The 14,870-nt window shown below is 38.7% G+C and overlaps 1 protein-coding gene across 4 annotated transcripts in view; it reads right to left on the bottom strand.

Annotated features, from left to right (window-relative positions):
• Positions 1-1,112: 1,112 nt before the first annotated feature.
• Positions 1,113-14,870, bottom strand: part of SGTB (small glutamine rich tetratricopeptide repeat co-chaperone beta) — a 43,937-nt gene continuing 30,179 nt past the window's right edge. For all 4 annotated transcript variants that reach the window (XM_081825704.1, XM_081825705.1, XM_081825703.1 and 1 more), the window contains 6 exons: positions 10,705-10,809; positions 6,639-6,777; positions 6,472-6,534; positions 3,336-3,373; positions 3,026-3,109; positions 1,113-1,946 (listed from right to left, as the gene is read on the bottom strand). In XM_081825704.1, the coding sequence (XP_081681830.1) occupies positions 1,835-1,946; positions 3,026-3,109; positions 3,336-3,373; positions 6,472-6,534; positions 6,639-6,777; positions 10,705-10,809 (541 nt within the window). In that variant the 3' untranslated portion in view covers positions 1,113-1,834. The remainder of the gene's footprint in view (positions 1,947-3,025; positions 3,110-3,335; positions 3,374-6,471; positions 6,535-6,638; positions 6,778-10,704; positions 10,810-14,870) is intronic.

Below are 14,870 nucleotides of genomic sequence, written 5' to 3'. Positions count from 1 at the left end.
AGAGTCACATGCTCTACCTACTGAGCCAGTCAGGTGCCCCAAGAGTAGCTAATTTTTAATTGTGGATCACCTTTCACTTTTTTTTTTTCCAGAACAGCCCTACCTTTCATGTGAATAGTCAGTACTTCATTCTGTATAACACTTGAACACTAGAACCTGAATTTAACTTTATAAAAAATTAAGTTGGCATAGATGGAATATAGGAGATTTCATTCAGAGGGCCTAAAATTTTAAGTCCTGTTCTTCTCTGGCCAGAACTATAGATTTATATGGGTCTTCCTTGTAGCGTGAATATAGGCAGTCATGTATTTGCTGGTCTGAAGAGAAGTCTCTAACTTAACCGTTCCTCTAAATTAGAGTCCTTGGACCTACATCAGAACCACCTGGTATACTATTTAAAATGGTGATTCCTAGGCCTTACTACAGGACACATTAAAATTGCATTTTTAATGAATTCTTACAATGAAATTACAGAACCACTGTTCTAATCTCACAAGGGAAAGAAAGGAAAAGTTGGTTTTTAAACTTACAGATACCAGGTCTTCTGAGGACAGTAGTTATAGTAAAGCCCTCATCATCATGAGTATTACTAACTTAATTTTGTATTACTTTTTCAGTTGTCTCTCACAACACTTGTGAAATTGTGTGTTCACCCAACTTTACCAATTCCGTAATTAACAAAAGAAATTCCAGTTAGAATGGTCTTTCCATCACTGTAGTTAAAGCCATGCCATTAATACTTAATGCCACATTTCTTCATTAACTACTATGAATTCTGATTTCAGTGAAATATTTTAAGTCCCCTGTTATGTTTACATTGCATCAAATTAGGATTAAGCATAAAAGCAACATGCCAAGCCAAATTACAGCAAAGGTCTACATGAACAAGCAATGTTAGAAGCTTTTCTTAATCCATCAAATAATTAGTGAGTTTTTAAAAAATCAGTATTTATATGCACATAATTAAATGCCACTTAGAAAATCCTTAACTTGAGGGTCAAACCACTGGCTTATTTAAATGTAAATATATTTGAGAGTTTCCATGGTAAGGGCACCACTGGAGAAATTGTGTACATTAAACGGAATAGTTATACAAAGGACCTAAAGAACCATTAAGGATTTCTAAATGTATTTTATTATGTTCTTAGAGTAATTGGCCATGCTAATGTTATCAAGACCAAACTGCAGGCAAGATGAGTTAAGAACTATGCAGAAAACCTGAACAGCCTACCTTCACTCTCTGTACATTCACAGCATCTATTTTCCTTTTCAAAAAACAACCCCTGTGCCAAATGCTGCTTTCCACCAGCTCTCAGTATTCCCTGTTACCCATCAGAACAAGCAGCATTAAAGATAGTACTGGCCCTGTGATCTATATTCAGTCCTGAGAGCACTTTCCAAATGAAATCTAGACAATAAATTTCTTCTCTCCAGACACGCTGTTCAGTGGCCAGGATATTTCTCCTAAACCAGCATGAGAAACCTTTCCTCTTCATCATCTCCATCTTTCAAAGAAGTTTGCTTACGGGAATCTGGAGCTGGAGAGCTCACCAATAAACAGCCTTACTGTTCAATAAATGAACTCTGCTATTAGGTCTAACATACAAATACGATGATGAGGATTTGAAAATGGAACCCTGTCCAGTACTACACTGGCACTCCACAGGGCTACTGATCATTTGTTTGCAAAGGAGTCACGTTATGTTCAAGTCTTTATGCTAAACCTATCGTCTAGATAAATTGATTCTTTAGGTGTCTTTGTTTTGGCCACTATCTACAGCAAACACGTAAGAGCCATAATCATTTGTGCTCTGGGCCAGGGTCCCTGGTCAAGTCACGAATGTTCTTCAGTACTGCCGCTGAATGATCTGCTCCGGATGTGATTTCTAAGTTGCTCTATAAGTTCAGGATTCTGTTGCTGTATCTGCTGAGCAAACTGCTGTCCCCTGTAGTGAAGAGGCAAAGTGATATGAATTAGGGAACTTGTAGTCATATCATACCCATGCAAAGAGAACTGCAGAGGATGTGGGTATTACTCAAAGGGAACTTTTTCTATAAAAACAGATCTTAGATCTGTTTATAGAAGCCTGATTTTAGTATCTTCCAGTTACAAATAACCTCTATATAGCATTATTACAGTGCAGTGTTCTTCATAAGAAACAAAACAACCATGGTAAAAAAAGTGACTTCCTGAAATCAGGGTGAAATCCACCCCCACTAGGGCTTAACCACAAATAAACAAAGGGCTGAACAGTACATACTTTCGTTGTAGGTGCTCAAATACAATGCAAGGAATTTTTCTTGTCATCAGGTATGATAGGTGCCATACCCATTCTCATCACCTATATGTCACCTGACATAACTGATTTTTACAAAGGCAAAGAATCTTAATTCCTCCATGTGTATTCTTCAACTGCAAGTGTTACATATCACTAGAATCATGCCACATAAAGATCACTCTAAAAATGGCAATCTTGTAAGTGGGTTACATGGTTGCGATCACAAAAAGCAAACGGTCCTTGTGTCTTCATATAAAATTTCCAGTGGCAACATGACACACAGATTCAAAAATCAGTTCAAAATGCAGAGTATCTTAAGCAACTTGGGTAGAAGTGAAGGTAGTGTGCTCAAATAATGAGAAGATCAAGGAGTTCCTTTGGTGATGACATGTACTGAAAAAGTGCAAATAAAATAGTTTCCTAAGTTGTCGGGACATTAATATATGGAATACATGATTTTTAAATATATGAGTCTACCTAAATTAATACATACTTTAAGCATATATTTGACTTTCATCTATATCCTTGAGTAGCTATTCAAATCTGCCGAAAAACTTTTTCATGGGTACAGATCTTCTGAATTCCTGCCCTTCAATCTGAAAATTCCATGTTATAAATTTCTTTAGACTGAGGCCACTGATACTAACAGTCAAAAAATTTTTAAAAGAAAGCCCTGGTCCCTTCACTTCAGAGACAAGCTGTAAAACATAAACTTTTTTACTATTTCTATCTTAAGTAACACTTACGCTTGGATGAGGCTAGACAGGTCAGTTAGTCCTCCAACTCCAGCAGCAGGTCCCCCAATAGCATTTGTCATCATGCCTGACATTCTAGAATAGGCAAGAAATACATCAATGAGATGGGCATATATTCTTAACAAGTAGGATACTGGCTAAGGAGAAGTCAGTTAAATATACCCGCGCTGTGTAGGAAGGCCAAATGTGAATGGCTCTAAGTTCTAATTGGCTGGAATTCATCTACCGTTTACCACTTATCATGTGGAGCCGATGTGCTCAAATTAGGAGCCTGGCAGATGGGAGGGGAAAATATACTTACAGCTGCTGAACTTGAGGATTCTGCATTAAACTTGCTGCCTGGAATTTAAAAATGGCATCTCCCATTAAAGGCAGTCAATATTTAAGAGTCTTTAATAAAGATTAAAAAAAAAAACAAAACCAGGAATGAAAGCTAAACCACACATGTTCTAACATTCTTTAGAGTTTTAGTGTACTTTTTTTGAGAGAGAGCACTCGTGCATGAAACAGGAGTGGTGGGGAGGGGACGAGAATCCCAAGCAGGCTCTGCACCCGATGAGGGGCTCTATCTCATGACCCTGAGATCATGACTGGGGCCAAAACCAAGAGCGGGACACTTAACCAACTGAGCCACCCAGGCGCCCCTAGTTTTAGTGTACTTTTAAACAAAGTGAATGAATGTAAAAAAAGGAAGTACTAGGAAAAATGGCATTGAAAATACATTGCAAATGGGACGCCTGGGTGGCTCGGTTGGTTAAGCGTCTGCCTTTGGCTCAGGTCACTTGTAAAACTTTCTATTTTGAAAGCATATCAATCTTTTTTTTTTTTTTTTTGCCTCAAATGTTCTTGTAAATTTTACTCTAAATCTTTGTAGACAGTAATTTTGATTTACTGACCCTAAATGAGGTGTTGGGAAAAGCCATCCCTCGCTTCATTGCCATAAAGAGAACTGTTTGACTTCCTTGCAAGCAATTCAGTAACTTTCCTCAAGTCTTTGTTAGGCCTGGTGCCTCTGCACCAACACACAAGCACTATGGTCTTTACACAGAAAAAGCAGGATTTACGAGCTATAAATATAAAGCCTTTTGTTTCGCAATCCTTTTAATCTGATTCTGCAAAAGCAGTTCATCCTCTTCTAGATTCTAGGACCTAGAAGAAATACAGAGCAGATCCTAGGGCTTTTCTGGTCACTTTTAAGTAAGCAGTCCTCTGGTTGCTTTTTTGTCTTTTGGGTTTTTTTTGAGAAAGTGAGAGGATGAGTGGAGGGGCAGAGGGAGAGGGAGAAGCAGGCCTCCCGCTGAGCAGGGAGCCCAATGCGGGGCTCGATCCCAGGACCCTGGGATCATGACCTGAGCTGAAGGCAGATGCTCAACCAACTGAGCGACCCAGGCGGCCCCCTCTAGTTGCTTTAAGTTGGAAATGACCTCTGGTTCAGTACTGCACATCTTGCTCACTGTAATAACCAAATACATAAAACTTCATTTACAGGCAAAGCGTTTCCCCTCCCCGGCCTGGGCCTACTTCACATGGGCCAGTTGCACCAGAAGAGAGAGGCACAACTGCCCGCTCTTCTTCACCACAGTGTTTCTCTGCCTCTCCCCCCAGCTGGCTGGGCAAGAGTCCTGGCCCTCGAGGAAGCCACAGAGTCAGGGCTACAGGAAAGTTATTTGATCACTGGTCGTATCTCAGTGGTTTTGCATTGGTGCTCTTTGGATGTGCAGATTGTTCACTCGGGACCTCTCTTGGGGCTCTTTCTAAGGGCCTTCAGAAACTTCTCCCACTCCTGCCCCTCCGGCCAGTTCTCATCTATCCTCTGAGAAGGATAATTGACTCTCTGCATGGACACTGTGACTTTCCCTTTAGTCCCAAGTTCTTTGCAGTCCTCCTCTAGAGACTCTGTGTTGGGGTCCTGTCACCTTCCAGGAGGCCTTTCCAGGCAGATCGCACTGGACTATCTTATGAGCAAGTGTGCTCACCCTGGTCCACAGAAAACACCCCTCCACTCCACTGGCGTCAGTGCAGTTACTTGCTAAACCACACAGGCTCCTTTAGCCAGCAGGTCAGACACCAGCCTACTGGGGGCCATCTGGAAAGCTCTCAGGAGTGGGCCAGAAAAGCCCTTTCTCTGGGGGCTTGAGAGGAGGGCAGGCCCCCTTCACTCCCTCACACATGGAGAAAGGCTCTGTAACTCCAATAGCTTTCTCCAAAAATCCTCTTACTGTCTATCAACCTGACTCTTTTTTACAAGTCACACAGTATGTTTTTAACTGCCACCTTTTGCAACACTACACTTTGGTACTTAGCATCTTGAGGGCTAAGACAAATCTGAAACTAGAAGAAATCCATTTTCACATCTTACTACAATAGCATAACCTGAGGCCTGGAAATGGCTAGCAATGCTAAAAATGTCACAAAACCTACAAAGAGCCATATAAATGCTGGCATGCACACAAGAAGACTAACTTAAATGTGATGGGCTCAATCCTGAGACTTGAGAAGAGTTACTGAATTATTTGCAAATCAAATAATTATCTCTCTGATAATAAAAGCAAGTAGTGGCTTTCCCAACACCTCAGTTTGAGTGAGTGATTCAAAAATTAACCACTGTCTACAAAGATCTCAACTACCAACTGTAAACCGCCAATTGCTACAAACCTACTAATTGTTTAAAAGACTTCTTTATCTCACTGAGAATGAGCCATCTGTGCATTTCAATTCAAAGATTCCGTGGATGCATGACACATTTTTTGAAAGAACCAAAGATGAATTCAAGTGGTACTGCCGCCTTCCAAGGGCATGGCATGTGGTGGAACGAATCGTTCTCAACCAGAAATAATCACTCAAGGAGCTTTATATGCCCAGGTAACATCCCAATCCACTAAATCAGAGTTTCCACAAACTGGACCAGAGTATGTGCATTTTCAAAAAGATCCATGGGTCATTTTGTTGTTTTTGCAGGATGGAAAACATACATCTGAGGATTATACTAAAAGTTCAAATAAACTCTTAGGATAGAAAGGAAGCAGACCATGAGAGGAGAGCTTAGGGTACCACAACAGTCCAACTACTCAGACTTGAATTATTAGAGATCTTCCTAGGGCTGCTTTCATGGAAAAGAGTTGTTTTTGACCTTTTGTAGATATGCAGACCCCTTTGCCACTTGGATGAAAAATATGGTTCTCTCCATAGAAAAGTGCATATGTGCACATGTATAAAAATTTTTTATACATTTTCAGGGAATCCGTGGGCTTCCTAAAGTCTCTCCATGGCTTTCTCACAAAGAGGTACATAGGCAGGTTAAAAACCTGAGCCAGAGTGCTGTATCCCCACTCCACCACCACCACCACAAAAGCTTTCGTATTGGTTTCTAAAAGTTTGGGAACCACAAAGCTCTGTGGAAAACAGACCCAGCAGAGCAGAAAAGGAAATATACTCACCATACTAATGAAGGCTGGATTATTTATTAAGCTAGCCATGTCAAAGCTCAATCCAGTTCCTGTCTGTAAAACAATTATATCTGAGAATTAGTCCAACCACTATAATTTGATTATAATAAATTGAGGATGACAGAAAATATTTCCCTCATCTGTCATTAATAACTTACAGGACTGGATACCTCTCTTAACTTCTGTTCTGCTATTTTCAGATTTGACTTATAAGAATCATTTTCAGGGTCAAGATCTAATGCCTTTTGGTAACTTGTAACTGCTTCTTCAAATTTATTTATGGCAGTGAGGGCCAGTCTGAAAAGAATAAAATATAAGAGTTTAAGATATACGTTTGAAAAACATCAGGACATCACCAACAGTCAAACGTCTGTCTTGGTAATCAATTCGAATCCAGACTACGCTTACTTGATTCACTGTACTATGTGATTCAGAGGAATATCACTAAAATTCCTTCTAATTCCAAGATTCTGTAAGTCTGGACTCTCCATTCTGCTTGCTGACAACCTTAGCTGTCCCATAAGTCATGAATTTAATGCTTAGAAATGACACTTACCTACCCTTTCAATTTTAAGCCTAGTATGTGAAGTAATTGCCTTATGAATGATAAAGCTCCACAAAGATGTGAGCTGACTCACAACCTGTGGCCATTATAACTCATGATGCTAAAACCATTTTAGGGACTCTGAATTAGATGTGTGCTTCCTAATGCCCCATTTTCTTCCCTCTTCCTAACAAAGACACTGAGCCACAATAAATATCAATTTGCCATTAAAAAAATAAAAAACAAAAATGGGCGTTGGGGTATCAGTGGACTACTCGTGAAGAGGACATCTTAGGTGTGAAGTAGATAAAATTAGCATCTTTACAACTCAACACATTTTTATCCCAGGCACAGATCAAAGAGTTTGTTATTAAATTTTGTTTTCCTCTCCCTAGTTAGAATTGATTTATCAGAAAATTACTTCAGAACTATACACTAATGGTATATACGGATAGATAGTATTGAGGTTTGTTTATAGTATAGCGTTGTTTTTAACAAATTATTCCACTTCTTTCTTGGATGACTTACCTCCCAGACTTCTGATCAAGACAGAATACAGTGTCTAACCACAGAAAAATTCTCAAAACCTAATTCGTTTTCTTCCAGTCAACAATGAAAGATATTTTTTCAGAGTCCTCAATGAATCAACAGTCAATAAATACTTATTAAAACCCTACTGCGTACCAGATACTATTTTGTAGTTCACAATGAGAAAGATAAAGCCCTTGAGTTTAAGAAAATTCCATCCTAACTGGAAAGATAAGTAATAAACATGCAAATAAAATCATAATGTTAAAGAGAGGGGGAGCTCCTCAAAGACAGCCACAATGAAAAGACGTGAGTGATGAGTAGATAGCAGTCACGTGAAAGTCAAAGGAGGAGCATTCTAAACAGAAGACATGGTAAACACAATGGCCCTGCGAACGATGTGTTTGGTATACTTAAGGAACGGGACAAAAGCTGATGAGGAGGGAGCACAGAAAATAAAGTGTGGAAAGATGATGTCAGAGAATAATCAGATGCCAGATCATATAAGACCACGGTTTGGAGTCTGGATTTTATTCTCGTCGCAATGGAGTGACAGATCTGATTTATGCTTTAGAACATTCACTCTGGGGGGTGCCTGGGTGGCTGTCGGTTAAGCCTCTGACTTGTGACTTTGGCTCAGGTCATGATCTCAGGGTTGTGAGACTGAGCCCTATGTTAGGCTGCGTGCTGGGTGTGGAGCTTAAGATTCTCTCTCCCTCTGCCCCCTCACCCTTCTCTTCTCTCTCTCTCTCTCCCCATCTCTTAAAAAAAAAAAAAAAATAGAAGAAAAGAACATTCTGGCTTTTCTGCAGATGAATCAACATGGGTATGGGTAAAATGGTGGCAAGGGGGACCAGTTATGAAGCTACTGCAGTAGCCTATGTAAGAGATAATAATTTGGGCTAGGGTTAGAAACAAGATAGCATTCAATGCTTGAGGTGAAGATATATATGGAAACCAGAATTGACAGGACTTGCTGATAGATTAGTTGTGTCAGGCATAATAAGACTGAAGGATGACTCCTAGGCTTTTGACCTTTTGGCACTGGTAGGTGAATGATGGTACCATTTACTGAGCTGGGAAAGATTTAAGAAGGGAACAAAAGTTCTTTTGGGGGCATGTTAAGCTTTAAATGCCTATCAAACATCTAAGTGGAGATGAAAAGTAGTTGAATATATGAGTACGGAGTTCAGACATATAACCTAAGAGCTGCATCATCATATACAGTTGAGACTCGTTAACAACAGAAGTTATATTCTATAAAGTCACCACAAACAATAAATTAGCAAATAATGAACAATTGCTCCTAGAGGAAATATAGGGTTGGGCTCCTGTGAGTTTTTGGTCACAACATTTTCATCAACAGATCAAAACCTAACCTTATTTTATGTGTGTTTCTTTTTAAAGAAACCTTATTTAATACATATTAATGATTCATTGGCACTGAACTAACAGCCAACAGCACTAACTCATGTCTCATAAAAAATTATCTATATTTTCTTTATAAGGCGCATCATAGCCTTCTTGTGATTAGGAACACTAGACAACACTTCAGCCTACATTTGGGGGCCATTGTAAACGGAAATCAACCACAAAAGGCATGAAAATGCAAAAAAAAAAAAAAAAAGAAAGAAAGAAAAAACAGCTCCAGAAAGACTGAAAACGACGCTCATTTACAGCATGAGAACTAAAACAAAAAGGCAGAGCATCATCTTACCAGACCTCTGCTGAGAACTGGCATGACAGTGACTCAAATTTTTCACCCTTCTGTGAAAGACCACAAAAGCACAGTGATTACTGATTTGGAGGTTACAAGAAAATTTCAGCATGTAGGCAAATTCTATATACAGAATCCATGAATAATGAGTACTGACTGTAGATGGAATTTAAAAGCATGGGACAGGTTGGAATCAGAAGAGAGAACAGAAAAATGGCAGCAGCAGAGGAGAGAGCCCTGAAGTCCTCCGTCGTTTAGAGGTGGTACAGAGGGAAGAACCAGCAGGGGAGACTGGGAAAGAGCATCCAGTGAAGCAGAAGGAGAACCAGGAAGTGTGAAGTCACAGAAGAGGAGAGAATGAAGTATTTCAAGTATCAGTTAATCATGCCAGGGCGCCTGGGTGACTCAGTTGGAAGAGCATGCGACTGCTCTTGGGGTCATGAGTTTGGGCCCCACATTGGGTAGAGAAATTACTTAAATAAATAAACTTTAAAAGAAAAAAAAAAAAGTTAATCATGCCAGATACTAAAACACAGGGCAGGGTAAGGACAGAGACGTGAACACTGGCCCTGGGAAAATACGGACAACCGGGGACTGTGAACAGGGCTGTCAACAGAGTGACAGAGATGAAAGCCCTATCAGAGCAAGCGGAAGGCAAATGAGACATGAGGGAGATGAGACAGCAAACACAGGCAGCTATGGCAGCGATTCAGAGAAAGAAGAGCTGGGAAGGGGCCTCTCTGGGAAAAGGACAGTTCCAATGGGTGATTTTCTATGACCTTTCCACATGGAGTCATTGTCACTGATAGAGGTAGGAAGTCTGGTGTTGCAGAAGATAAAGGAGAGGATTCCAAGCATAAAGTCCTGGGGAAGGTACAAAGGGATGAGATATATGGCATGAGTGAAGGCAAGTCTTAGAAAAGAACCCTTCCATTTGAACAGGAACAAAAGGCAATCTGTGAGGATACAAATGCAGGTGGACTGGTTGATTCAGAAGCAGGAAGAGTAGTTACTTTTCTTCTAAATGCATCTATTTTTCTCAATTAATTACAAGGCAAACATGAGCTGAGAGTCACCATGGAGCATGCGGTGGAAATTTGAAGAGAGAAGAGAAGGTGGGAAGAAAGTGGTAAGGTGAATGTGGAAGGAAGTATAGTAGGATTGTCCACCAAAATACTGAGTACTCATTTGAGATCTGTGGCCTTGAACATGAAGTGAGTCTACTCAGTATGGTTGTATGATTTTCTCCAACAACCAACCATTCATCATACAACAGGTCACCTCTATCCAAGTCAAAGAAGTTGCAGTCATTTCCTCTCTCAATGGTATATTGATCTTCCTTGCAATATTTAAGCAGGAAATTGGAAACCAAACCATTAAGAACAGCAAATCTGATACTCCCTGGTATTTCTTTGAACATTTTGCCAGAACTTACCCCATTCTCCCATATGCCTTGCTGTATTTTGAATCAATTGCTATTGCTTTCTCACAATCCTTTATTGCATCTGTGTAGTGACCTAATTTACTCTGAGCAGCAGCCCTAAGAGAAAGAGAAGAGATTTTTATTATAAGCAGCCCTCAAGGCACTAATTTAGATGGTCAGGTACTAATAAAACTACATTTTCCTTGTCCCAATTTGTATATCACTGCCAGGAAATATCTAAATCAAACTAAGATAATTCTATAATCAAACAAAAAGATAATTCAAAAGTAAATCTCAGAGAAAATATGCAGGCTGCCTTTCACTGTTTGCTTTGCTAGAGAAAAGACAAATAAGTGAATCATACCAGTGATCTACCTTTATTGCTTTTCTAATTTGCCCAAACAGAAAAATGAAAGCACCAGGACATGTGGGATTACTAAGGAAGTGTGCAGAATGATGGCTACCCAGTGTTATGCTGTAAAATGGTCACTTTACTAGTAGGGTTAAGATCATCATCGGGCAAGTCTAAGATCAAAATTTAACCTAAATCTGGCTGCAAATGAAGGATGGCAATGCATTCCATCCACTTAGCACAGAATCTCAGAGCGATTAAATACTATTGAATCCTTTCCAGTTACTTCTTTTATTTTTTTTATTATGTTAATCACCATACATTACATCATTAGTTTTTGATGTAGTGTTCCATGATTCATTGTTTGCGTATAACACCGAGTGCTCCATTCAATACGTGCCCTCCTTAATACCCATCACCAGGCTAACCCATCCCCCCACGCCCCTCCCCTCTAGGACCCTCAGTTTGTTTCTCAGAGTCCATAGTCTCTCATGGTTCGTTCTCCTCTGATTTCCCCCCTCCAGTTACTTCTAATGGAACTCTCCTGGAATAACTTGATTCCAGGGTGTGATGGTATAATGAAGCTACTTTCTATTCCTCCACACAATCCTGATAGTAGATAGCCTCTGTTTCCCTGCTGTCACGCTCACTTCAACCCTCAGGGCCATTCTAAACAAGCAAAATGACTGTCCTACATGCAAGCTCTTCAAACTAAAACATTCCACCATTTCTCCTGCCCTCCATCCCACTCCCACCACTGCTCCATTCACTCTTCTCCAGACTAAATATTTCTACTTACTCATTCAACTAATACATCTACTGAGGTCTAGCTAATGCACAGATACTTTTCTAGGCATAGAGCAGTAATCAGAATAATATTCCTGGCCTCAACAGTGCTTAGGTTCCTGGGAGGGGTGGAGGTAGCTGGCAGGCTATAAAGGAAAGATGGTGGTCAGTCCAGTTTTCTGTCAATTTTTCTTCATATAGCATGACTGAGACTCTCTTTCCAAATTAAGATTATAAAATTTTTTTAAAAAATAAACATACAGTCTCCTTTCTTTCAGTGAAAAAAAATTTAGTGTCAAAGTCCAGAATTCAACAAACCTGATTTGGTAGTTCATATGAAAAAGAGGCATGGGTTTATTTGAACATCCAACACACACTAACCAGCATGAGAAGGATGGCCATTAAAAATGACCATTAAAAGAAGAGATATAGAATGTATAACTTCCAAATAATTAGAAAGAAAAAAATGAAGTAAAAATAACTCAATACCGTAGAAGGCAAAAAAAAAAAAGAGCAGGGAAGGGGGAAGGGAGAGGCAGCCAAATAATATCATAGTAGAAAACCAATTCAAACATAAAAGCAACTACAAAGTAACCTAGATAAAAATCAGTTTCTCAAATTGTATACATACCACCTAAAACATAATCACACACAGGTTAAAGAAAGGGCTAGAAAAAGATAATCAGGCCAACTGAAAACAAAAAAGCTGATGTAGGAACACAAATATAAAACACGAAGCAAAAAGCACTATTGAGGATAAAGAGAGTCATTATTACTGACATTATTTCTGACCATCCTGTCTGTTTAATTTTATGGAAAACATTTACATGGCTCAGAAATCAAACTTATATGAAAAGTCTCCCTCTCATAGATGATGGGTGGGCATGAGGTAGATGGGATAAAAATGGGCATAAGACTTCAAAAAGGATGAAAAAGCAAACTTTCAAACTGAGTAAAAGAGAAACAAATGATGCTAACTGTAGATCAAAAAGAATTCAAGTAACTTTCAAGTAGTATTCTGAGTATATATCTTTAATGAGACGGATTCTAAGGAGAAAAGAAATTGTGAAATTTACTTAGTAGGCTTGCTAGTGGCATAATATTGGTATTATACTATCAACTGAAGAATACTGAAGGGTAGACCTAATGAGTAAACATACTCGTGGTGTTGGAAAGCAGGATTTTCACTCTGGAAGAAAAGAAATCCACATAAAATGGGGGAAGGTGACAATGGAATACAAATTGAAGGTATCTGCATAAACCGATGATTTTTCAAAAATTGTATTTCCTAGCTCTGTTCACTGAAGAAGCAATAACACTTCAGTAGCAATGATCATGTCTTGCGACCAGACCTTGGTTTCTAAATACTATTCTCCACTATCAGGAATAGGGGCTACTTGTAGAAACAGCTGAGCTCAGGTCTAGGGCAAAGTATGTACAGGACAATTGTGGAATACCTTGTTGTCTCAGGAAGTAAGAAAATGTTAAAAACAAAGTTATATAAAAGGACACATAGCAAGTTTAAAGGGGCTCTCACTAGCCAAATATGGGATAAATTTAAGTGCCAAAAATAATAATTATAGCAATTTCTTATAACACATTGAATAGTGATTTTAAAAATTCATTAGTCCATAATGATACTCAAAAAAGTTGGGGTAGGGGAAAGGAGGAGGAAAGTGGAAAAGGGGGGAGTGGAAAGAAAGTTCTTCTTTACAGAAATATGTGAGAAAATAAATGTAAAAGAAATGATAAAATTAGAAAATCACCAATTTGTAACCATCAGTGTTTTAATGATTCAAGGAAAGATCATGAACGTATGGTAAAACACTGAGTAAAAGATTGCTGGGGAATGGGATATTCACATGATCTGACCCTACAGATAATTTTTAATTATAAAAGGAATAACAGAGATGATGGTCACCACCCGAAGATATCAAACTTAGAATCACCACTAATGGACACTTTGAAATTATGTGCCTCCTATTTTAATGCAATAAATGGTACACATAATTATTTATGTGGGCTTAATACCACACTTCAACCTAAAATTAATCCTGAGGAAACAATCACACAAATCCAGATTATGGCACATGCTATAAAATCACTGGTCGGAACTCTTCAAAAATGTCTATGTCATAAAAATATAAATAAAAAACCAGTAATATTTTCTAGATTAAGAGACAAAAGTAACATCTCAAAACGCAACACACAAACATTGATTGGCTTCTGGATCAAAGACATAGCTATCGAAAGTATTCTAGGGACAAATGAAGAAATGTCAATGCTAATTTTCCTACATGTGAATGGTATGATAATTATGCAGAGTATATTCTCATTCTTAGGAGATATAACTGAAGGATTTAGGACCAGCAAGAAAATTTTATACACCCACTCACAACACCCCCACAGAGAGACAGAAAGAGAGAGAAAGTAAACATGGCAAAATGTTAGCTATTTTTGACTCTAGGGTAAGCATATATAGATGTTCATGTATTACTCTTTCAGTAAGTTGAAATAGGTTTTAAATAGTTTTAAATTTATTCTCCTAAATATATATTATATAACAAATTTATGATATTATTTATAATACGTATTTATGTATATATGTATAAAACATGCTGACATATAACTGCTTCACTATTAGAAGTCTTTCAAGTAGAGGCAATTCTCCCTCCTAAAATTCATGGTATCAGTTCAACTCAAACTTTTGTTGAAAACTATAATATGCTAAACCCTGAAATCCAAACCAAATACACAGAGATGAAGAGGACACATCTCTGCCCTCCAATCTTTCACAATCTAATAGAGAAAAACAGATGTAAATAAATAATAGTGTGATAAGTGCAACAATGGAGTCAAAAGAAGTATCAACAAAGTATCAAAGGAAGAGGCAACATGAGTTGAGTATAGTTAACCCTGTGCAGAGCTAATAGAACTTCCTGTGATAAATAAGTTCTTCATCTGTGCTATCCCGTACAGCAGCCCCTTGTCCGCATGTGGCGAAAGAGCCCTTGAGGGGCGCCTGGGTGGCTCAGTTGGT

The sequence above is a fragment of the Leptonychotes weddellii genome, chromosome 7 (assembly GCF_054177405.1).
Source record: "Leptonychotes weddellii isolate Sample4059 chromosome 7, ASM5417740v2, whole genome shotgun sequence".
In the NCBI taxonomy this organism is placed as follows: domain Eukaryota; kingdom Metazoa; phylum Chordata; class Mammalia; order Carnivora; family Phocidae; genus Leptonychotes; species Leptonychotes weddellii.
This window is presented reverse-complemented; position numbering and strand designations above follow the sequence as displayed.